The 26,719-nt window shown below is 43.8% G+C and overlaps 1 protein-coding gene across 1 annotated transcript in view; it reads right to left on the reverse strand.

Annotated features, from left to right (window-relative positions):
* Positions 1-318: 318 nt before the first annotated feature.
* Positions 319-26,719, reverse strand: part of LOC126088306 (uncharacterized) — a 323,218-nt gene continuing 296,817 nt past the window's right edge. Inside the window, exon 20 of the mRNA XM_049906436.1 lies at positions 319-666. Within this exon, the coding sequence (XP_049762393.1) occupies positions 319-666 (348 nt within the window). The remainder of the gene's footprint in view (positions 667-26,719) is intronic.

Here is a 26,719-nt window from a genome sequence, read left to right on the forward strand (position 1 = left end):
GTGCGTGATGTCCTTAGGTTAGTTAGGTTTAAGTAGTTCTAAGTTCTAGGGGACTGATGACCTCCGATGTTAAGTCCCATAGTGCTCAGAACCATTTGAACCATAATCCCTTACTAAACTAAGAGTTAGCACTCTCAGTCCCTTCAGTTTATCTCTACTTTTCCGTTAATTCAGGATAAATTTAACACTATAAGCAATCATGGGGAAAAGTAATGATTTGAGCTTCTACCGATGTTTTTCCTATAGCCACGTGATTCTATGCCGGAATCATGCCTAACCGTATAGTCACTATGGTCAAAGGGCAGAGACGCTAAACCATTAAATAAGCAGATGTAGTCTCATCACTAGAAGTGACGTGAGCAACTTCTCCAGAGCTCTCCACAATTTGCGCACGGACATGCAGAAGCAGAGCGCGCTAACTCCGCAGTAGTTGCCAGCTTGCCACGTGTAGTACAGAGCAGTGCTGCCGCTGAAGGAGGTGGCCAGAAGCGGCACAACACGCCGGTCCCCACTGCGGCCGGCCTGTGTGAATAATGAAAGCGGCAGCGGTGGTGGCGGCGGCGGCGTCGGCGGCGGCTGTGGCAGGCGGGCAAACTTGGCTGAGTGAGGAGCGAAGGAGCAGGCGCCCCGTACTGACGTCCAGGCGCGGGCCAGCTCGGTTCCCAGCTACCAGCAGCAGCAGCAGCGGGCGCGTCTCAGCTGACCACACTCTCTCCGCAGGCTAAACTCCCTCGTCTTGTGTCAACGTTGATTCTCCTCTGACTGTCTGTGTTATCCACTAATACGTTACAAGGGACAACGCCCTAAATAAATACAGCACCACTAAATACACTGACGAAACAAAAACTATAGCGCCAAGAAGGTGTTGCACGACGTAAACGAAAGTTGGTAGCCGTGATTCTACACCTGAGGGATTATGCCAATTCAAGTATCGCGAAAGTAGCGTAATTGACGCTAGTAGCACCACTATGAGGATGCATATAAGATTCGCTTTAGATACACGCTGTAACAGTCCTGAGCATTTGTTATCTTTGACAATGGAGGAGGTGAGTTGATGGTGGACAAGAGAACTTTAAAGCGACAAACAACTCACTGACTTTGAACGAGGTCGTGTAGTAGAGCTACAAGAAAGTGAATATTCCCTCTGTGATACTGTAGAAAAACTTGGCACGAATGTAGCCACTCTACATGACTGCTGCCAGCGGTGGTCAGGAGAATGTTCGGTCGCAGCTCCGGACGCCCAAGTGACACTACACAGTCGAAAGACCTTTCCGTTCGGGGTATGGGTCTCGTGCGTCGTACTGCATCTACAGCAGCAATTTGAGCAGCTGTTGGCACCAGCGTGACTTTTTTTGAGTCATCTGTCTTCTGATTGAAACTTCCTGGCAGATTAAAACTGTGTGCCCGACCGAGACTCGAACTCGGGACCTTTGCCTTTCGCGGGCAAGTGCTCTTCTGTCTTCTGATTGGTTTGATGCGGCCCACCACGAATTCCGCTCCTGTGTCAACCTCTTTATCTCAAAGTAACATTGCCAACCTACGTCCTCAATTATTTGCTGGATGCATTCCAACTTATGTCTTCCTCTGCAATGTTTGCCCTCTACTGCTCCCTCTATGCCATGGAAGTCATTCACTGCTTTCTCAGCAGATGTCCTATCATCCTGTCCCTTCTCCTTGTCAGTGTTTTTCACATTATCCTTTCCTCTCCGATTCTGTGCAGAACCTCCTCATTCCTTGCTTTATTAGATCACCTTATTTGCAACATTCGTCTATAGCATCACACCTCAAATGCCTCGATTCTCTTCTGTTGCGGTTTTCCCACAGTTCATGTTTCACTAATATACAATGCTGTACTTAAAACGTACATTCTCAGAATTTTCTTCCTCAAACTAAGGTATATGTTTGTACTAGCCGACTTCTCTTGGCCAGGAATGCCCTTTTCCAAGACTAATCTGCTTTTGATGTCCTCCTTGTTCCATCTGTCATTGGTTATTTTGCTGCCTAGGTAGCAGAATTCTATAACTTCATCTACTTAGTGACCATCGATCCTTATGTTAAATTTATCGCTGTTCCCTTTTCTGCTAATTCTCATTACTTTCGTCTTTCTTCGATTTACTCTCAATCCATATTCTGTACACATTAGACTCTTCATGCCTTTCAACACATAATGTAAATCTTCTTCATTTTTACTCCGGATAGCAATGTCATCAGTGAATTGTATTATTGATATCGTTTCACCTTGAATTTTAATTCCACCCCTGAACCTTTCTAATATTTCTATCATTGCTTCTTCGATATACAGATAGACCAGTATTAGAGAAAGACTACATCGCTATCGCAAACCCCTCTTTAATCCGAGCACTTCGTTCTTGTTCGTCCACTCTTATTATTCCCTCTTAGTCCTTGTACATATTACGAGGTGCATTCAAGTTCTAAGGCCTCCGATTTTTTTTCTCCGGACTGGAAAGAGATAGAAACATGCGCATTGTTTTAAAATGAGGCCGCGTTCATTTTCAATACGTCCCAGAGATGGCAGCAACGTACGGCAGATGGAATTTTACCGCCAGCGACGAGAATGAGAACTGTTTTAAATACTTAAAATGGCGACGTTTTCCTTACTTGAACAGCGTGCAATCATTCGTTTTCTGAATTTGCGTGGTGTGAAACCAACTGAAATTCATCGACAGTTGAAGGAGACATGTGTTGATGGAGTTATGGATGTGTCGAAAGTGCGTTCGTGGGTGCGACAGTTTAATGAAGGCAGAACATCGTGTGACAACAAACCGAAACAACCTTGGGCTCGCACAAGCCGGTCTGTCGACATGATCGAGAAAGTGGAGAGAATTGTTTTGGGGGATCGCCGAATGACTGTTCAACAGATCGCCTCCAGAGTTGGCATTTCTGTGGGTTCTGTGCACACAATCCTGCATGACGTTCTGAAAATGCGAAGAGTGTCATCCAGGTGAGTGCCACGAATGCTGACGGACGACCACAAGGCTGCCCGTGTGGCATGTTGCCAAGCAATGTTGACGCGCAATGACAGCATGAATGGGACTTTCTTTTCGTCGGTTGTGACAATGGATGAGACGTGGATGCCATTTTTCAATCCAGAAACAAAGCGTCAGTCAGCTCAATGGAAGCACACAGATTCACCGCCACCAAAAAAATTTCGGGTAACCGCCAGTGCTGAAAAAATGATGGTGTCAATGTTCTGGGACAGCGAGGGCGTAATCCTTACCCATTGCGTTCCAAAGGGCACTACGGTAACAGGTGCATCCTACGAAAATGTTTTGAAGAACAAATTTCTTCCTGCACTGCAACAAAAACGTCCGGGAAGGGCTGCGCGTGTGCTGTTTCACCAAGACAACGCACCCGCACATCGAGCTAACATTACGCAATAGTTTCTTCGTGATAACAACTTTGAAAAAATTCCTCATGCTCCCTACTCACCTGACCTGGCTCCTAGTGACTTTTGGCTTTTTCCAACAATGAAAGACACTCTCCGTGGCCGCACATTCACCAGCCGTGCTGCTATTGCCTCAGCGATTTTCCAGTGGTCAAAACAAACTCCTAAAGAAGCTTTCGCCGCTGCCAGGGAATCATGGCGTCAGCGTTGTGAAAAATGTGTACGTCTGCAGGGCGATTACGTCTAGAGGTAACGCCAGTTTCATCGATTTCGGGTGAGTAGTTAATTACAAAAAAAATCGGAGGCCTTAGAACTTGAATGCACCTCGTATATATTACCTTCCTCTCTCTATATCTTTCCTCAATTTTTCTCAGAATTTCGAACATCTTGCCACATTATACATTATCAGACGCTTTTCCCAGGTCGACATATCCTATGAACGTATGTTGATTTTTCTTTAGTCTTGCTTCCATTATCAGCCGCATCGGCAGAATTGCCTCCATGGCGCCTTTACCTTTCCTAAAGGCAAACTGATCGTCGTCTAACAAGTATCAAGTTTTCTTTTCCATTCATCTGTTTACTATACTTGTCAGCAACTTGCAAGAGCTGTTGAGCTGACTGTACCGTAGTTCTAGCACTTGTCAGCTCTTGCAGTCTTCGGAACTGTGTTGGTAATACTTCTCCAAAACTAAGTTGGTATGTCCTCAGCCACATACATTTTACACACCTGCTTGAATAATCGTTTTGTTGCCACTTCCCCCACAGATTTTAGAAATTCTGATGAAATATTATGTATCCTCTGTGCCGTATTTGATGTTAAGTCCTCCAAAGCTCTCCTTCTATCACTTCCGACAAATCTTCCCCTCATTCATGCCTTCAATGTGCTCTTTCCACCTATCAGCTTTCTCTACTGCATTAAAAAGAGCAATTCTCGTTCAATCTCAATATTACTACCCTTGCTTTTAATTTTAACTGTGGTTGTTTTGGCTTTGTTATATCTAGGTCAGTCCTTCTTACATTCCTGTTTTTTTCGATTTCTTCACATTTTTATGGAACCATTTTGTCTTAGCTTCCATGCAGTTGCTATTAATTTCAAAATGGTTCAAATGGCTCTGAGCACTATGGGACTTAACTTCTGAGGTCATCAGTCCCCTAGAACTTAGAACTACTTAAACCTATCTAACCTAAGGACTTCACACACATCCATGCCCGAAGCAGGATTCGAACCTGCGATGGTAGAGTTCGTGCGGTTCCAGACTGTAGCGCCTAGAATCGCTCGGCCACACTATTTATTTCGTTTCTCAGCGACTTATGTTTTTGAATTCCTGATTTTGACAGAACATTTTCGTATGTCCTTCTCTCATCGATCAACTGAAGTATTCCAGATTGAAATTTTCACTCTGCCACCGAGTGTGCGCTGATATGAAACCTCCTGGGAGATTAAAACTGTGTCCCGGACCGAGACTCGAACTCGGGACTTTTGCCTTTAGCGGGCATTGCTTATCATCTGAGCTACCCACGCACGACTCACAACCTGTCCTCACAGCTTCACTTTCGGCAGTACCTCGTCTCCTACCTTCCAAACTTCCCAGAAGCTCTTCTGCGCATAGATTTAATCTGCCAGGAAGTTTCATATCAGAGCATACTCAGCTGCTGGGTGAAAATTTCATTCTGGAAACATCCCCCAGGCCGTGGCTAAGTCATGTATCCTCAGTATCCTTTCTTCCAGGAGTATTAGTTCTGTATATCTAGCAAGAGAGCTTCTATGAAGCTTGGAAGGTAGGAGACGAGATACTGGCGGAAGTGAACCAGCGAGGACAGCTCGTGTGTCGCTCTTGGGTAGCTAAGATGGTAGAGCACTTTCCCGCGAAAGCCAAAAGTCCCGAGTTCGAGTCTCGGTCCAGCACACAGTTTTAATATTCCAAGATGTTTCAACTGAAGTGTTTCTTCTGTTACCCATCATTTCTATACAATTACCTTCTTTTCACCTATGTGTTTCTTTCCAACTTCTGTGATCGCCCTCTTTAGAGATGTCCATACCTCTTCAACTATACTGCCCAATGAGCTACTCCTTAGTGCTGTACCTATACCCTTAGGGAACTTCAAGCATACCTCGTCATTCCTTCGTACTTCCGTATCGCACTTAATTCGTTTTGATTCTTCCCACTATTCTCTTAAACTTCAGCCTACCCTTCATCACTACTACATTGTGATCTGAGTCTGTTACTGCTCCTGGGTACACCCTACAAACCAGTATCTGATTTCGGAATCTATGTCTGACCATGATGTAATCTAACCGAAATCTTCCCGTATCACTCGAACATTTACAAAGTATACCTATGGCGATTCTTGAACAGAGTATTCGTTGTTACAAGTTGAAATTTATTGCAGAACTCAGTCTTTCTCCTATCTCATTCCTTGTCCCAAGGCAATATTGTACTATAAGCTTTTCTTCTACTACTTGCCCTACTTCTGCATTCCAGTGCCCCATGGCCATTAGATTTTCATCTCGCTTTACGTACTGAATAGCCTTTTAGCATCCTCATATACTTTCTCTATCTCTTCATCTTCCGCTTGCGATGTCGGAATGTATGCCTGAACTATCGTTGTCGGTGTTGGTTTGCTGTCGGTTCTGGTAAGAGCAATCGTATTACTGGACACTTCATGGCAACACTCTTCGCCCTACCTTCTTGTTCATAACGAATCCTCCTCAAGTTATACCTCTTTCTGCTGATGTTGACATTACCCTATACTCTTAACGAACTGTTGCAAATGTGTTTCTTCAAGGACAGCTCCATTCCTGACCCCATGATGCATGCATTCTACCGCTCCTAAACCGACGCCATTTACGACTTTAGTATTGCAAAGTGAGAGACTGGCAAACTGGGGATCAATTGCGTTTTCTGGCGAGAGCTGGTTCTGCCTCGGAGCGAATACTAGCCGTGTGTTCGTTAGAAGAAGACCTGTTGACAGTCAGCGTGTAACCTTTGGGCATGCTAGACACACGGGACCTACGCCTGGAGTTATAGTGTCGGGTGCGATTTCGTGTAACAACAGGAGCATCCTCATGGTTATCCCAAAGATTATCACTGCAAAATTGAATCATCGGCTGATGCGACTTGTGGGCTGCCATTCATGAGCAACATTCCAAGGGGTATTTTCCAACAAGATAACTCTCGCCCATATACCGCTGTTGTAACCCAATGTGGCCTCCAGACTGTCGACATGTTGCCTTGGCCTGGTCGATCACCAAATCTGTCTCCAGTCGACACATATGGGGATTCCTCGGACGACAACTCCAGCCGCAACCACAAAGAGCATTAACCGTTCCTGTATTGTACGACCAAGTGCTACAGACTTGAAAATGCATCCCAAAAACTGACATCCGATGCCTGAGGAACACAATGCATGCACGTTTCCCTGCTTGCATACAACTGTGTGGCGGTTGCAACGGTTATTAATGTGCCATCATTTCTCATTTGCAATGGCTTATATCGTGCTTACATTAACTCGTGATCATGGAATGTTCCCGAAATTTCACTACACTACATTAATCAATTTTTGGTGTTGCAATATTTTTTCATCAATGTACACTCCTGGAAATGGAAAAAAGAACACATTGACACCGGTGTGTCAGACCCACCATACTTGCTCCGGACACTGCGAGAGGGCTGTACAAGCAATGATCACACGCACGGCACAGCGGACACACCAGGAACCGCGGTTTTGGCCGTCGAATGGCGCTAGCTGCGCAGCATTTGTGCACCGCCGCCGTCAGTGTCAGCCAGTTTGCCGTGGCATACGGAGCTCCATCGCAGTCTTTAACACTGGTAGCATGCCGCGACAGCGTGGACGTGAACCGTATGTGCAGTTGACGGACTTTGAGCGAGGGCGTATAGTGGGCATGCGGGAGGCCGGGTGGACGTACCGTCGAATTGCTCAACACGTGGAAGTGAGGTCTCCACAGTACATCGATGTTGTCGCCAGTGGTCGGCGGAAGGTGCACGTGCCCGTCGACCTGGGACCGGACCGCAGCGACGCACGGATGCACGCCAAGACCGTAGGATCCTACGCAGTGCCGTAGGGGACCGCACCGCCACTTCCCAGCAAATTAGGGACACTGTTGCTCCTGGGCTATCGGCGAGGAACATTCGCAACCGTCTCCATGAAGCTGGGCTACGGTCCCGCACACCGTTAGGCCGTCTTCCGCTCACGCCCCAACATCGTGCAGCCCGCCTCCAGTGGTGTCGCGACAGGCGTGAATGGAGGGACGAATGGAGACGTGTCGTCTTCAGCGATGAGAGTCGCTTCTGCCTTGGTGCCAATGATGGTCGTATGCGTGTTTGGCGCTGTGCAGGTGAGCGCCACAATCAGGACTGCATACGATCGAGGCACACGGGGCCAACACCCGGCATCATGGTGTGGGGAGCGATCTCCTACACTGGCCGTACACCACTGGTGATCGTCGAGGGGACACTGAATAGTGCACGGTACATCCAAACCGTCATCGAACCCATCGTTCTACCATTCCTAGACCGGCAAGGGAACTTGCTGTTCCAACAGGACAATGCACGTCTGCATGTATCCCGTGCCACCCAACGTGCTCTAGAAGGTGTAAGTCAACTACCCTGGCCAGCAAGATCTCCGGATCTGTCCCCCATTGAGCATGTTTGGGACTGGATGAAGCGTCGTCTCATGCGGTCTGCACGTCCAGCACGAACGCTGGTCCAGCTGAGGCGCCAGGTGGAAATGGCATGGCAAGCCGTTCCACAGGACTACATCCAGCATCTCTACGATCGTCTCCATGGGAGAATAGCAGCCTGCATTGCTGCGAAAGGTGGATATACACTGTACTAGTGCCGACATTGTGCATGCTCTGTTGCCTGTGTCTATGTGCCTGTGGTTCTGTCAGTGTGATCATGTGATGTATCTGACCCCAGGAATGTGTCAATAAAGTTTCCCCTTCCTGGGACAATGAATTCACGGTGTTCTTATTCCAATTTCCAGGAGTGTATATGCGATTGTAGTTTTCGCTGCTTTGTAGCAAAGACTGGTGAATTTCCTGATGTGTAAAACATTTCTTAGCATTAATAATTGCCTAATAATTTCATCGTTTTTGCTTTCTAGGGTACCGTACCAAAATCGGCAAAAATGGAATCCTTTAGGATGACGTTGTTGTCCATGTGTTTATCCGACTATTAAGGCCTTATTTGTTCAGTGACAGGCATAGATATCAAGTTGAAGGTGTGTGTTTACAGCCTCCAGGCTGTGTAGACTATTTGAGCTTCTAAGTCAAAGCAGTTAAGACATACTGCCATTTATATCACACAATTTGATATTTGCGAACTCATTCATCAAAACCTATGGATTAACTACCCGTGTACATAACGAAGTTTGTATGCAACCCTCAGATGCAGGGCCTACTCGCAACTGCCTGGCTTTTTAATACCGGCTGAAGCCAAAAGAAAGAACGAACTTCGTTGTTTATTAAAGAAAAACTATAAAACTTGGGAACACATTGTGCATGTCACTAGATAGAGAAAGGTTCAAAGATTTGACACAACTGCATTATTGCTTGTTTGTAGCAACGTGGCGACTACACTACAAGAGAAATCATTTGGTGTCTAGGAATTTGAGCGGAGCTAATACACTGTCCAAGTGCAAGTGTATTCCGCCGTCGATACAGCAAGAAGTCGCCTCCGCACAAACAGATTTATGTCTGGCGTAAAAATTTTTTGGAAGCTGGTTGCATACACAGAGGAATAGCACTGGTCGGTCATGCACATCTCCTGCAAATGTCTGGTTTATCCGAGATCAGTTTATATGAAGACTCAGAAGTCCCCAAGACGAAGAGAGCAAGAACCTCAACTTCTTCAAACAGCGGTTCTGAAACGACGCTTGCATATGAAGCCTCACAAGTTGCAGTTACTGCAGAAATTCCGTTCCGGCGGCTGTAAAAGAAAGTTCGTATCTTGCATTTCGATTCTCTAGGGTGTCGCAGAATAACCACTCATCTTTTCGGTCAAACCGATGTTTTAAGTGTGGGTGAATTAAACCACCATGATGTAAGTATTTCGTGGTCACAAAATCCTGGCCTTGTCGAACATGAAAGGTCTCAGCGTGTCTGTTCACAGAGTCTGTGGACCTTTCCTCCATGTGGAAAAAACTGTGACAGGAATCTCACACCTGGACATGCCGCAAAATCGTTTGTTTCCTCAACTTCATGAAAAGTCCAAGTACTTAATTTTTATGTATGACGGGGCTCCGCCTCACTTCCAGCTATGTTAACAACACCATTCAACAACATTGGCTGGAACACGTGGAAACTATCTTGATCATTGTGTTGAGCCTCCCAAGTCACCATATCTCACACCTTGCGGATTTTTGTGTGGTTATACATAAAGGACATAGTCCTTGTCCTACCTATGACGGCTACTCATGAAAATCTGGGAAATCGAATTGTTCAAACAGTCAATTTAGTAAACAAGGAGCAGCTTACACGTGTGTAGAATGAAATGGACTACCGTTTTGGTGTATCTCGTACAACGCATGGAGCTCATGCTGAATATATGGTGTAGTGCCTGTGCGAACATAAAACTTTGAATCTTCCTCAGTCAGGTGACATACGGAATGCGTTTCAATCTTTTACTGTTTGACTGTAATAAACAGTGGTATTCTGTTCCTTCTTTTTGAATCACTCTGTGTAACTGCACATTAAAAACTGGAATATACACTATTAATGGTCCATAATAGCATATATTTGATATTTCATTATGAACAGACTTTCAGCTCTGTTGACAACCTTCAGTGGGCTTCAGACTGTACATACAGTTCACACAACATCAGCCACAGTTACTGTTATTCCCATAGGTATGTGACATTTAAAGATAATGCATCTGTATGAAAAACACAAAGTTGTGTGCGTTTCAATTCCTTTGCAAACATTATATATCACTGCACCATTAAAATGTAGAATATATCTGTTTTTCTAAAATAAGAAGTGTGAATCCAAATGTTACTAAATACATAGCTGACTGTTCAAAAATCAAGTGTTTCAGAAACTACCTTTATGCTTGAATAAATGTAAATGTACTGTTCGGCACAAATATTTCCAAGACCGATAGAACCAGCGAAGGAGGAAAGTAAATGGATTCTCGGCCCCGAGTTTCCCAGATGTTAAGCTCTTATTCCGGTAGCTTTGGGAACCGAAATGATGTCACTGAAAATAGAGCACAATTGTATTCATTCTTGAAAGATTTGAATGTGCAGGTACTCGAAGATGAACTGAAACCAATGACAATGTGTCAAAAATTAAGTAATATCTTAAAATCACTAATGAACTTTAATTCTGAACTGGCAGCTTCCCTAAGCCGCAGATGATATCCATAGAGAAAAATGGGTACAGACATGGATACTGTAGTTAAAGTTCGATTGAGAAAGCTCTGTTAAGAAACGAGCCGATGAAATGTGACTATAATGGAGCACCAAATAACCTACGGCGTGATGTACTAGTTGAGATAGTATGTATGAGTGGAAGAAGGATGTAAGTGCACTACCAGAAACTGTTGTGGTGACAGTTGGGGTGATTTCAAACGCCAAATAAATAGAAGCACATAATACTAACTACAATACAGCACGATAGAGTTTTTTGGTGGACGAGTAGTCCGCGTCCAATACCTACGAGTATTTAAGGTAGAGCTTGTAATACTGATTATACTGAATTCTCACTCAGGAGGTTCTTAATGATCCACCGTTTTGTAGGACTATCCACGCTTTGGCCATAGTTTTCATATAAACACTTTATTTGCGACAATTTTATGTAACAGCCTAGGCAGTACAATGAAATGGTCCGTATGTTTATGTTCCGTTGGCAATATTACTAAAGAAATATTGTAGTAGACTGTAGTCAACTCAGTAAACGCTTCCTGTAAATAACCCATAACCCAGAACGAGTGACATAAAAAGCTGAACGGGGGAGAGAGGGGAGGGGTGGGGGTGGAAGACGGTTAAAGGGTGGAGACAACGATAAGTTTGTGTGCTCTTGCTGAAACGTCAACTGTCAGCCTGAATACGCCATTCTCTCCGCCGTGGAGTACGAATGCCAAAGGGGTTCCCTCCCAACATCTGACAATGCCGACGTCGCCGAGTAAGGAGCAGCAGGTATCCTTGTACAGCATTAGTCAACACTTGGTACCTCCAGTGGTGCTGGTTCAGATGGTTCAAATGGCTCTGAGCACTATGGGACTTAACTGCTGAGGCCATCAGTCCCCTAGAACTGAGAACTACTTAAACCTAACTAACCTAAGGACATCACACACATCCATGTCCGAGGCAGGATTCGAACCTGCGACCGTAGCGATCACGTGACTCCAGACCGTACTGCCTAGAACCGTTCGTCCACTCCGGCCGGCAGTGGTAGTGGACTGCGGAGATAAAACATAAATTATTAAGAGAACGATTTTCAGTGGCTGTGTAATGTGAAGCTTCAATTTTTGTGCCTATTTCAGTAGTGCATTGTTTGACATTTAGAAATATAAATTGAAATAGACAAATATCTATTCGCTTTATATATTATTTAACATCTCACAATGAATTCCGTCATCATAGCGACTCCCTTACATTAACTTAGAGATTATGGTTTGTTCGTACGACAGCCTGGTAGTACAGGACACATTTAGAGAAAGTCAGTATCAAGATTAAAAAAAAGTATATATTCGTCCTTTCGTTACGCACATAATTATCAATAAACTTTCTGCACTCAGAGTTTACGTTTCTGAATGGTATTAAAACTATGCATATAGAGGTGGCAAAAGTGTGGATAACGATATGAAGCGGTAGTAACGCTTACACAAAGTATAAAGGTGCAGGCATTGGCGGAGCTGTCATTTGTACTCAGGGAATGATTCATGTGAAGACGTTTCCGATGCGATTGTGGCCTCACGACGGAAGTTAACAGACTTTGGACGCCGATGGTAGTTGGAGCTAGATGCAGGGGGTATTCCATTTCGGAAATCGAAATATTGCGAGACCCACAGTGTCAAGAGTGTCCCGAGAATAATATATTTCAGGCATTACTTGTCACCATGGACAACGCAGTGGCTTATTTCCTTCACTTAACGACCGAGAGCAACGGTGTTTGTGTAGAGTTGTCACTGGTAACAGACAAGCAACAATGCGTGAAATAACAACAGAAATCAATGTGAGACGCACGACGAACTTATCCTTGGAACGTGCGGTGAAATTTGGCGTTAATGGGCTGTGACAGCAGACGATCGAGGCAAGTGCCTTTGTTAACAGCACGACATCGCGTCCAGCATCTCTCCAGGTCTCGTGATCAAATCGGTTGTACACTAGAAGACTGGAAAACCGTTGCCTATTGAGATGAATCTGGATTTCAGTTGGTAAGAGCTGACGGTATGGTTTGAGTGGTGCAGACCTCACAAACCATCGACCCAGATTTTCACCAAGGCACTTTGCAAGCTGGCGGTGGCTCCGTGGTAGTGAGAGCTGTGTATACGCGGAATAGACTGGGGTCCTCTGATTCAACTGAATCGATTTTCAGAGTGGCCATTGTGACGGCCGATTAAATTATCCGTGAAATGAGTCTGGTCCGTTGAAAATCGGAACCATCGTGCTCCCCACTTTCTAAAGATCATCTCACCGTTGTCCTACCAGCTGGCAAGGCCATTGATGGCGTGATTTTGTAGGAAACTACGACGCGAGTATGCCGTTGGTGGTGTAAGACGACAAATATCAAAAAGTGCCATAGGAAATAACCACAAGAATTATCAGAAAAAAGAGTGAAGTATTAAAATGGTCGTCAATGGGAGAGAATATTATGAAGAATCTTCTTTTTCAGACACATGGACTAACTATTTTGTTTTCTTTTGTTTTGTTTTCGTTTGTGTCATCGGTCTGTTGACAGGTTTGGCACGGCCCGAAAGGAATTCCTCTCCCTTGCCGACATCACAGAGAGCACCTGCATCTAAAAAAGTCCTGAGTTATTTGTTGGCTGTATTCCGGTCTCTTTTATCTCCTGAAGTTCTTACCCTCTACAGCACCTTCAGGTAGAATGTAAGTTATTCTGTGATAACACGTGTATCTTCCTGTCCATTCTTCTTGACAGTGCCTTTTACATGTGTCTATCACTGCCGGCTCTGCGGAGATCCTTGTTGTTTCTTATGAATGCACTTAAATTTCCACATCCTTTTGTATCACATTCCAAAGGCTTCGATTCTCTTCCCTTCTGGTTTTTATACGGTCCATGATTCACTCACATCTGACGTTGAGCTCCAAATGTACACTATAAGAAATTTCTTCTTGAAATTCATGACGATGTTTGACACCAGTAGATCTCTTCTGTCCAGCTTATGACATTATTGTTTGTGCTAGCCTGTTCCTTTTTATCTTCCTTGTTTCGTGCGTAATGTTTCTCCCAAGGTAGTTGAAGCGCTTCACTTCGTCCCTTTCGTGGCCTGCAATTATGATGGTATACTTATCTCTAATCTCAATTGCGCCGCTTTTCACACCTTTATCTTTCTTCGTTTTACCGTTAGTCCATAACGTGTGTTTGTCAGGCCGTTCATTCCATTTAAAAGGTCCCGCAATTCTTCCTCACTTTCACTGAGAATACCAACATCATCATCGTATCATGTCACTGAATCTGTCAGGAAGTGGTGTAATCCCACTGGAATACTCACTTGTCTCCAGGATTTTACCAAGCACAGCTTCTCTTCCTGTGATTTTTGAACAGAGTATTCACTATTAGCGACGGAAATGTATTTCAAAACATAGTTAGTCTTTCTAATCTGTCATTCTCATTACCGTACTCATATTTCCCGTAACTCTTATCTTCTGTAGCTTCCCTTGGAATCGTGTTCCTATCCTCTGACATTTTTAGATTATCGATTTTCCTTACATACCGAATTTTCTCTTCATATTCAACATGTGTCGTCGGCATGTATACCAGTACTATTGTTACTTCTTGGCAGATCAAAACTGTGTGCCGGACTGAGACTCGAACTCGGGACCTTTGCCTTTCGCGGGCAGAAGTAAAGCTGTGAGGACGGGGCTTGAGTCGTGCTCGGGTAGTACTTAATAGAGCACTTGCCCGCGAAAGGCAAATGTCCCGAGTTCGAGTCTCAGTCCGGCACACAGTTTTGATCTGCCAGGAAGTTTCATATCAGCGCACACTCCGCTGCAGAGTGAAAATCTCATTCTAGTACTATTGTTGTTGGCATTAGTCTTCAGTCGATTCTGATGAGAATAATCCTATCACTGAGCAGTTTGGAACAACTCTCTCTCTGAACTACCTTCGTATTCGTGACCAATACCATTCCTGTTACACCAATAACGCAATCAGACTTCTAACGAACACCTCTTCGACTTCTTCACTTAGGTTTCACGTGTCCTGTGGATACACATTATGTTTCTTGAATGCTGCGGTTTCCTTTATCTTTTGCTTCGTCATATCAAGTCGTTACTAATTCTTTCACCTTACGGGGGAAATTTTCCACCACAAGGGCAAGAGGGTGCGCTTAGCCTATGTCTGCTCCTCCGATCTCTTTGAAATTGCCATTTCTAGAAAAGGATGACTCGTTTTACAGGATTTCTTTCAGAATTTAAGCAGTGACGTATCGACCGCAGTACCCACAGCGTTTTGGTACTAGTTAAAGAGGCTGTTCTCAGTCCGCGGTAATCTACATCACAACACCCGATGTACATACTGGCGAAACGTTTTGCCAGTCTACTTACTTAGCGCGTGCATCATGCGCTCGTGACATAAGAAATATGGACGTATTTGTTAACCGAGTGCCTGGTGTTGCTACTGGAGTACGCTTTATTATGGCCAACTGGAAATGATCAGATTATTCATATTATCCTGTCAAAGACTCGATAGATCCGCCCTCTTAGTTCACTAACAGCACACAATGACATCGTCTTATTTACTTATTTATTTATTTTTTTTTTACAAAGAGTAATCTGATACAATGAATGGTTTTGTGAAAGGATCTGTTAGCTACAAGCACAACTAATCTGTACATGAAGTCCTTTGAGAATCTAGGCTTGGACAGGGCGGTCGTAAAGCCGTTGCTTTCTTTCCGCTGTCGATCGCACAATCGTTACGCCTGCGTAAAATTCTGGTAGAGTCCGTGGAACACCTGAGAAACATACATGAGCAAAACATGTTTGAGATGGAGACTGAAGAAGAAGGTGCGTCATACTGTCTCGAAGTCTTCGTCTGTAGAAAACCTAATAGTGTAAGTAACAAACTTCCAGCATGCACTAAGATACTATCACTCGGCCCATAACAGCACTGTGCTATAGACATCAGTCCATAGGGCGAAAGCTTCCTCCGATACCGAAAACAACACAACTAACGCATAATCTTTCTTCAGAATGGCTGCACAACAAACAAATACATCAAGTAATCTCAAAAGTTATTCGCAAGATAAGCACCGCTGGTGAAGAGCGTAAAAGATTGTGCATTTTGTCATTCCGTAGCTCAGAGGCAGGGATAATTACCCTACATCTCCAGAAAGATAATATCAGGTCTCTCTTGAAGCCTCCAGCTAAGTTGAGGCAAGTCCTGACGTCCAGGAAAAACAATGAAAAATAATGTAGGCTTCAGAACTCCCGACATTCGCAGAATATCCCGTTGAATGTGGACAGCATTACGTCTGGAAGTTTGATCTCACGATGTAACAATGCCGGATTGTCAGCAACTGTGTTGTCCAGGGAAATCGGCGGTAATTTAACAGTGGAAAATTGACATATAACTGTAATCAACAACACTATTAACATCATGCATGATTAGTTCTGACTTGGGTGCCTTTGGCCGTGGCTGTTTCTTGCGCCTTCAAGAAAAACAAAACAAACAATCATGTAGGATCACAGCCTCAGTGATAGAGTAAACAAGGCTATAGAGACCAAGATACCTGTTAGCCCCACCGACAAGGACGATGATTTTCAGCTGAATGGGTTCTGGAACCCGGCAACGGCAAGGCTACTGCGTGAGCGGCCGTCGCGCTACGTGAACATTGTCTTACATCGCAATGGACTGAGCACCGGTGACATCACGGCCAGTATCACAGCTATATAACGAGGAGGTCAACAATCATAAGGATGCCTCTTGCTTGGGATATGTCAGACGAAGAGTACTTGCCTGTGAAAGCCAAACGACCCGAGTTTGAGTTTCGGAACGGAACACAGTTTTAATTTGCCAAGACGTTTCGCATGGATGCCTGTTACTGCCTCCCGTAGTCTGAGAAGGAAACTTTGGGTCAAGGATAGATAAGTATTTGACGTTGCTGGAAGGCTAAGAAGCGTTTGTTCAGCCACATCCGCGATATCATATGTTCAAACACCTCGTTCTACTTACTTTTGAGAACAAGAGGTGTATGTTCCTACCTGTGATATAATTTTTGTTACTGAAAATACTGTCTTTATAAATACGTCAAAAACGTTTATCTTAGGAACCAAGCACACTAGTAACAAAGCCGCAAACATGTATGCGCTGTCGAAGCATTGACGTCCATAGTAAGTTCGTGTAGGCCATATAACTCTAGGCTACTGTATCCAAACTATCTGTGTGTAAGGTACCGACGGCTATTAATCCGTATAGATCTGCCTTATACGCCTGAATTTAACGTCTGCGCTAAAGTCACTAAATGAAATGGCACTGAGCACTATAGGACTCAACATCGGAGGTCATCAGTCCCCTAGAACTTAGAACTACTTAAACCTAACTAACCTAAGGACATCACACACATCCATGCCCGAGACAGGATTCGAACCTGCGACCGTAGCAGTCGCTCGGGTCCGGACTGAAGCGCCTAGAACCGCTCGGCAACCGCGGCTGGCCTCACTAAATGGCTTATCATTTTGTTTTATCGGTCTTTTCTAACCGTAAGGCATCAGACATAAATACTCCATGAAAAAAAAGTCCTGAAGTTACTCTAACTGATGAAATGCCTGGAGACCTGGTGGCGGGTGAAGGCAGGGATATTGGTGTTTAATTTTGCTGATTCATTCTTTTGCTCTTCTTATATACAAGACTCATCTGCGCTTCTTTTCCAGCGCTTGTGACTTTGCGCTGGGCGAGATATTCGCGATAAATGGAAGCAGGATAAGGTTGGTTGGTTGGTTTGGGGAAGGAGACTAGACAGCGAGGTCATCGGTCTTATCGGATTATTGAAGGACGTGGAAGGAAGTCGGCCGTGCCCTTTGAAAGGAACCATCCCGGCATTTGCCTGGAGCGATTTAGGGAAATCACGGAAAACCTAAATCAGGATGGCCGGACGCGGGATTGAACCGTCGTCCTCCCGAATGCGACTCCAGTGTCTAACCACTGGGCCACCTCGCTCGGTCAAGATAAGGGGCCAATGCCGTAGACTACTTCCTGTAAAACCAAATTGGGATTCCATCTGGACCCGCGACTTATTTTCTTCGCAAATAGACTTTGTAATTTAACATTACACTTGCTTCGTCACCAAATATCAACCTTATTCCAAATGTACGGACAATAACGTGCGCCACTTCTTAGTCATCAGCAGCATTTTCTCCTGTATTTTGTCAGATATCTGATATTTAATTATTCCTATACGTAGCTGGAGTGTTCCCCAACAAATACTGCTTATCACGTGTCGCTAGTGTCAGTGAAACCCGCCGGTTTGTTTCCTGTTACAAACATAACAATTTCTTACGTTCAGTTTTATGTGCCGATTCGTAAGAGTGGTCACAAATTAGTCTTAAGGGGGGTCCTTTTTGTCGGTATGTATTAACAGCGACAGTTAACACATTATGAAGTACCACTACTCCAGCAGCGACAGAAACAGCAATACCACCAGCATGCAGTAGCGCTCCTCAGTCGTTGCTGTAGAACTGATCATTCTTCGCGTTTTGTTGTTTCTGTTAATCCTTGACAATAACAAGAATATCGCACTAAGGGTAAGTAAAATTCCGCTTTAAGAACCATTTTCATTGTAACTGGAAACAAACCGATGTTTTCCATTGGCGTTGTGTATCGCATGAAACATTTGTTGAGCAGTACATGTTTGAGCTCACTCCATCTACATGTTGCAGAAATGAAGTTGCAAATACCAGCCGAAACAGCAGAAAATATGAGCCTGATGACTCTTAGAAGAGACACCCAGTATATTTAATCCTACATTACCTAACTCTTTTAAACTTAATGTTTAATGTATTTATGTATATATTTCCCCTTAGTGCGTGAGTTTTAAAGGTGCATTGCTTATTTTACTAAACTTTGACTGTCTTTTAAATGGTGTTACATTTCATTAACGAGGCTTTTCCGAATACATTTACAAGTCTAAACTTAAACTGAAGCTAATCATGTGATGAAGCTGTCTTCGATGTTCACTGTTACTACTAATTAAGATGTGACTAATGTCTGCATATTATTTCAGCAACGTGATTTCCCATAATCTGTTGCATTAGAAGACATTTTAAAGACAGAGTCTTCTAAGAAAGAATCTTCTAAGCCACATTACGGTATGTTGATAACTTTTAGTTTTGGACTGTCTCATTACAACTTAATGAAAAAAAAGTTTTGTGCCACATGCATTTTCCTTTATTCTTTCAAAGACATCGTCAGTGACCTGAACGGTGTACAAATTATTGTGTATAATATTTTTTTACATTTTGGACGTTATATATATATATATATTTATATGTCTTTCGAAGACATCGTCAGTGACCTGAACGATGTAAAAATTTTTGTCTATAATATTTTTTTACATCTTGGACGTTATATATATATATATATATATATATATATATATATATATATATATATATATAAACAGTTCTAGCAGTTTTGTTTTCTATGATATATTAATAATTTATAATCCTACTTACAGCTTTCGCAGATATTGTCGTACATGATATTTTCTTTGCTTTTAACGCTGTTCTTATGAGTGCCATTTGAAATTTTGTTTTTCAGACTTTGCAGCGCTAGAAACTGATGTGTTTCCATTGGTGTTGCCTACTGTCGAATGTTATGGCCAAAATTACAATGTTACTGCCAACTACTGAATGTGTTTTTGTGATACTTGTGACCACCTCTCTCACTCCCCCCCTCTCTCTCTCTCTCTCTTTGAGCGTGTGTGGCTGTGTGTGTGTGTGCGCACGCCACGAGATAGATAGATAGATAGATAGATAAATAGAGAGAGAGAGGGAAAGAGAGCGAGAGAGAGAGAGAGAGGGAGAGGGAGAGGGAGGGAGGGAGAGGGAGAGGGTTTATGTATTTATATTAATGTGTCTGCACTTACAAGTGCATGATTTTTACCTTATCGTTTCATTTATTAAATTTAGTAGAGAGTATGTATTGTTTCATAATTACTGTATTTACTCATTTATCACATGTTTGCTCTCGCAGTGGCTTATTGGATGTGGTAGTTTTGCTGCATTTGTATAAGATATTTAACATGGATGTTTATTCTGATTGTTTTCATACCTTGTTCCATCTTAGAAGGATACTGCCTGTGGTTTGTGAGGCAATCATCTTTTGCGACGGCAGTTTCTAGATGTGGGTATAAAGTAGCACTGACGCACGTGTTAGAGTCCAATTCACTTAGTTGTTTCATGTCTTGAAGGTATGGAGCCTAGCCATGTGCGGAATGGATGGCTGTGGTGAAATAGCAAAATAATTTACTCTGATTCGGGTCAACCAAATTATGTCAGACATTCACCATGCAAATACACAGGGCAGAAGGATTACAATACATACATTCCATACCGACTGCAGCTAATGGCAAAACATCGGATAGCCTTGTGTTTATGATCTTTCGAAATTTCTCGTCGAATTTGAGCTCCTCATTTAGTATCTCCGCCTACAATATTTATCGATAGCAGTGGCGTTACCCTGATGCTGCAAGTCTGATTTGGCTACAGGTAGTGAGACTAGAATCTCACGTGGTAGATAAGCTGGTCCGAGGACTGATATCGCACTTGTTTCATGCTGTATGAAGTGATTACGCTATCGTCATGTCACTACGCCTACAAAGACCCACCTTTGCAATTTTTTGATCACCCTGTACCGGAATATGGAAGAGAGGAATAAGAGGGAGAGGGGGTGGGGGGAAACATAGGCGAGGTGGTAGCACAACAACGTACCCTGCATCTATTTATGTTTTCTGTTGTCACTCAAGTAAAACCAGTATTCTGATAAACGTTAACAAGTAAGTAAACTAAAGATATTTTTTGAATTAAAAAAGTAATATGAAAAATTGATTAGAAACTTATGTAAAGGTCATATCTAAAAATCATGCAATATATACACTAATCAGCCATAGCGTTATTACCACCTATCCAATAAAAAGGGTGGGAATGAACATTTGGTTTCAAGACCCGTCAACATCGAGGTCATCGGTGACGCAGCTCAAGCTCGGATTGTGCCAAGCACGGTGAAGAAAATCGGCCGCGTCCTTTCAAAGGAAAGATACCGGCGTTTGTCTGCAACGATTTAGGGAGATCACGAAAAACCTGTATCTGGACGGCCAAAGACGAGTTTGATCCTTCGTTCTCCAGAATGCGAGTCCAGTGTGCTAACCACTGCGCCACCTCGCTCGGTAGCTATGTAATAGTCGGTATGTGCACCTTTGCTACGGATAACAGCAGCGACGTGCCGTGGTATGGAAGCAATGGGGGTCTGGTAGGTCGCTGGAGGGAGTTAGCACGTCATTAATAAAAATACCATCAAATACGCTTTCGTTCCCGTGTTAGCGTCTCTGAAATGTGGAAGAGGACATAGGCTGTTTTGACCACACAAGCAAGGCAAGGAGTAAACGAGGCAGTGTAAACTACAATCACTCAGACACTGTTGACCTGCTATGGCCTCAGAAGCGGAACTCCAGGTAAACAAATTAACAATGGCATAATGTGTACCGTGAGTCGGAATGTTTACCAGTGGTAATGCTTTATTTGTTACATCACACACACAGAACTTCAAATGGCTCAAATGGCTCTGAGCACTATGGGACTTAACTTCTGAGGTCCTGAGTCCCCTAGAATTTAGAACTACTTAAGCCTAACTAACCTAAGGACTTCACACACATCCATGCCCGAGGCAGGATTCGAACCTGCGACCGTAGCTGTCGCGCGGTTCCAGACTGTAGCGCCTAGAACCGCTTGGCCATCCGCACTGTCTTATATAAGCAAAGGTAAAGTACAGTAATATCTTAAGTTCTGTAGTTTCATACAGTACATAGTTTTCAGTGATTATATTTGCAGCCGTAAAAGGGGAATGAAAAATGGTAGAGATGTACACAGACGCAGAGTACAATAGGGGTCTTGTCCCAGACTCCTATAGTCGTCAGGAGAGAGCCGGGTAGAATACAGTGGTATTGAGCTAATTACGCGTGAGTGCGCCAAGGAAATATCACTGAAAATAATACATTTATTAGGCAGTAATACATGACTGTCTTCTAAACTCTGTGTCACAGGCGTCTGCCGGGGTACCGCCACGTCAGCTGTGGAAGGCTGGCAGACACTCGAATCGCAGTATCGGCAGTACGGTGAAACATCAAATGCTGGCTGCTATGTCACAGACGGTCGTCGACCGCGGAATGTGGTGGCCTCCAGCTCAGCGTGTCGATCTTCAAAGAGCTCTTTTCGATGTCGAAGATTTGCACCGAGGAGGCTCGACCTATATTCATTTGAAGTACTCGCTGGCAGGCAGATGTTGGCTCTCGGCTCCCGTATAGGAAACAGCAGCCGGCAGCGTCGGTACCTGCCACTGCCACAGGGATGGTACGGGCAGCAGTGGTGCCCACCTACTCAAAGGCGGATGAAGGACGGAGTTGAGGTTACGCAGGTCAAGTCTCCAACAGTCCTGCAGGGTAGTGGCGACTTCCGCGCCCCATGACTGTGGCCCTGGCGGTGTGGCTGGCAACAGCAGTGTCCATCCAGCCAGAGTTGTGGTTCCATAGACGGCAGGAGACTGGCGTGTTGAGGGTCGACCTCCACACCCTTCCCTCTCACTGGACAGATGCAACTGACACAAGGGCTGAGACCATGCACTTGGCAGTCGGCAATGAGCACTCGTCAGTCAGAAATCAAACATTCGTTAAGAGGATGGAGTGTTAATGTTCGCACTTCCCGTGCGCTCTGTGGCGGTGGGGATGACTATGAAATAGTGTCCTCATCAGCAACGTCTGATTTTTGCAGCTTCACCTTTCAGAACCTCTTTTCTGGTGCCTCAACACCTGAATACTTATTGCTGCGTTGGAACTAGCCTTCCTTATGAAATGCTGCTTTGTCTTTAGTTTCTCTTGGGTTCCATGATGTCATTACGATTCACGTGCAGACTTGGGCGCTCAGTTGTTCCCCCATGTTGCGATAGCTTCCATGTTTGCTGCAAGTCGTTCAGCATTTCTCCCTAGCTAGCAGCCTGCTGGTCATTGACTCAGATGTATCGGCTTCTGGAAGCTGCCACGGTAGAACGTGGACTATTTTTTTAAGTCTGCCGGTGATACTGTCCCAGGGCATTATAGTACTCCGACACTTTTCTCATGAACGTGGAGGCGCAAACGAATGCAAGAGAGACTCATCTAGCCCACACCATTTTTCAATACTGAAGAAGTGCTTACGTAATACAGGCAGCATACATCCCAATGGTCACGCCGCAACAAGCTGTACTTCAGCATTTTGCAGAGCAGTCTTGTACAAGTACCCGAACTGTACCACACACCATTGTTGTGAACTACCTGCTAGTCTGACATGCATTGCACGATGAGCGCCTTCATCCCTACAAAATCCAGAAAACTCTTGCATGTCTCAAGATGATTTTCCTCGTCGTGTCATTTTTTTCCGACTGCTGCTAGAACAAAGTGCGTAGGACCATCACTTCCTAAGGCGTATCCTGTTTTCTGATGTGTGCCGTTATGACGGACGGCATGTTCACCACCAGAAACATATTTATATGGAAGAAAGTCTTCACGCCTGTGTATCTTAGGCCTCTAACGTCGAGTTTTTTGTCGGCAGGTCTCATCGGTGACCATGCACATCACTCCCTTGTGTGTTGATGTCCCAGTTATCATTTATTTATGTGAGAAGTCTTGTTCGGGTTTTTACGAGAGGTGCCTTTCGACGTCCGTCGTGTCATGTGGTTCCAGCAGGATGGCGCTTTAGTTTGCCTCGACAATGCGCTACGTGGCCAGTTGAATAACACCTCTGGCAACTGGACGTGGAGGCCCAATCCCTCGCTTACTGGACCTGGAACCAACACTGGGGATACAAAAGAGCTCTCGTGTGTTAGACATACTTGGAATAACCAAAGTTCTTGTGGCATGAATGCAAGTCGCAGCTGGAGAAATTCATGATATGCCGAGCATCTCTCCAGATATTCACCAGTACATCATTAGACGATGCATACAATTTATCGAAGTTTGCGGCGATCATATTTGAGGACGTTCTGTAAGTGCATTAAACTGGTTTTTACTGACAGTGAAATATATTGTCACTTGCCCACTTTGCCTAGATTGTGTGGTTCAAACTGCCAACTTTCTTCTTCACATCTCAGAGACGATAATACGCAAACGAAGTGTTTTCGAACATAAATTTAGTATCACAATACGGCTACAAGGTACCGACCTACCAACTTCCATTCTTTGTAAGATACCTTTTAATACACCTCTATAAATCTCTGTTAAGAATTACGTGGTGTATTCTGTTTGCTAGTACCTCTGGAAATCGGCCCCAAAGCTGGATTGATACTCGGTACGTTCGTAATTAGCTCGTTACATGACAATTAGGAGCTCCACGGAACGCCTTCCCTAGGTCTAAGAACACAACATCAATCTGGGCGCCGGTGTCTACTACCTTCCGGGTTTTATGGACGAAGAGACCAGGCTGATGGTTATGACCACTATGGGACTTAACACCTGAGGTAATCAGTCGCCTAGACGTAGAACTAATTGAACGTAACTAAACTAAGAACATCAAACATATCCATAGCCGAGGCAGGATTCGAAGCTGCAACAGTAGCAGCAGCGCGGTTCCGGACTGAAGTGGCTAGAACAGCGCGGCCACAGTGGCCGGTCAGTAACTTCCTTCATATCATTCAAAAGATCCGTGCTATCCTAGAACTGTATATTTATGTACGTTCCGCTGGCATCCTTATTCTCGTTTAGACTATTCTTAGCCGATCTCTCCGTTAACCGGTTAATTAGTGTAGCTGACACAATAGTGTTATCAAATTTTTGTTTAAAATTGTTATGACTTCTTGTTTTACTTTTCTGGGGCGTCATAGTCGTGTCTATTTGCAAAATGATCACTATGTCTCCATGCTGTTTAGTCGAATTTCTTTCATTCTAGAGGAAAATAAGAATACATCTTAACGCTTATCACATTATTTGCTGTATATGTAGTTACTTAAGTTACGTAGCTTTAATGGAGGGATATGGAGCACTGATTCAGCAGCTGTGCTGTAAAGGAAACGTAGTAGATCATTTATTGAACTATGTTGTCTATGACAGTTTAATGAACTCAAACTTCTAAGTGGAAGCACTTAGACACTCGTCGCGTTGGTAGTCAAAGCGGATCCATCTGGAAGAAAGGAAAAGCCAGTGACGTAGGGGCGTTTAACACACGTTATGACACCACATCACATATTTCAGAACTGATGTCGTAAGTTCTTGAAATCTAACCATGTGTCATCCTCGACTACATGATATTTACTAGGATATATTCTTTGTTGCATTCAATTAAAACGTAATATTTTGTACATATAGAAAATTATGGTATCATTTAGGAATAAAGCTATTCTACATGGGTATGAAATATAAGTACACTACTGGTTGTGAAAATTGCAACCCAAGAAGGAAACGAGATTACAATGAAATTTCCTCCAGAGGTTAAGGAAGCGATAATATTTATTACAACTGAGAACTGTACGTGCACTTTGACCATGAGAATTCTTTCAATGAGAAATCATCACGTTCTGAAACCGGAGCCTCTAGAAGTGGTGGTACGGAATCAAAGAAGGCCTGAGTGGTTCGTTTTCCGGTGGAGGATTCAACAGACTTATCGTCTTGTCAGCAAACGTTTGTGGTTCCCATTCGAAAGCCACTTCCTTTCGGCTGCTAAGAGAGTATTTGTGCAGAATCAACTGTCGTTATAGGTCCCTAATTTACACCTCTCTGTTGCATATTGACGTTACATCACACCTAAACAAACTTGAATCAAGCGAACAGCGAAAGAAAAAAGACATGGCACGATTGAGATTAGAACCCTGCTCACCCGTATGATGTCCAACACCGTAAAACCAATGTTGTTTATTTATTCTTTTTACCTCGACGCCATTTCTCTTTCCGGTTGCTCTTTAGGGTGAATCGTTAACTATTACCACCAAGAATAACTCCGAAAGTATGATAGGAGATGAAACGTTTGTGGGAGAAAAGTTGCATGGGACAAAGGGGTGCCATAATATGACGTCGGTTTTTTGTTGCTAGGTGGGGCTGATTCAGAGACATGAAGGTCAACTTTGTTTTTTTAAATGGTATGCTATAGTTTGATACTTATTTTCTGATAGCGGCTGTGGAGACGAATCGAATGATGTGTAACAGTAAGGTCTTTGAAGGTCAACGAAAGTCACAAAGGTGGCATGAACGTCCATTTACAGAAAGTGTTCGAAGTGATGACCAGTGGTATCATTGAAGTTCTGGAATCTTCTTATCATGAATTGAGTGGTATTCTTTATCACATCGGCACTTACAGATGCATATGCTCTGACAATTCTCTCTCGCATATCTTCAGGCGTAGTCGGAAAGTCTTTATAAACAATGTCTTTTACGAATCCCCACAAGAAAAAATCCACAAGCATCAAGTGTGTTGAATGAGCGGCCACGACACAACTCCTCCGTGAACAATCGAACAATTTTGGAATTTTCTCGGAAACTCATCTCTAGCCATCAGCGAAAAATGTGCCGGACACCTATCGTGTTGATATCACATTCTGTTCCTTGTTCCTAAAGGTATTTCTTCCGGTAACAGACCTAATGTTTCTTGGAGGATTGCTGTGTACTTTCAACCATTAAGATTTCCTTCGATGAAATAGTGGCCTATAATCCTGTCCTCCAGAATCCCACACCATACATTCACCGACCACGGTTTTTGGTGTTCCACTTTCCGCAACCAACATGGATTTTCAGTTGCCTAATAATGCATGTTACGCAAATAAACATTTCCACGGTTCGTGAATGTAGCGTCATCAGTAAATAAAATCAAATTAATAAATGTGTCATTCCTCTGAATATGAAGTTGAGCCCATTCACAGAATTCAATGCGACGCAT

Source organism: Schistocerca cancellata, chromosome 6, assembly GCF_023864275.1.
Source record: "Schistocerca cancellata isolate TAMUIC-IGC-003103 chromosome 6, iqSchCanc2.1, whole genome shotgun sequence".
NCBI lineage: Eukaryota > Metazoa > Arthropoda > Insecta > Orthoptera > Acrididae > Schistocerca > Schistocerca cancellata.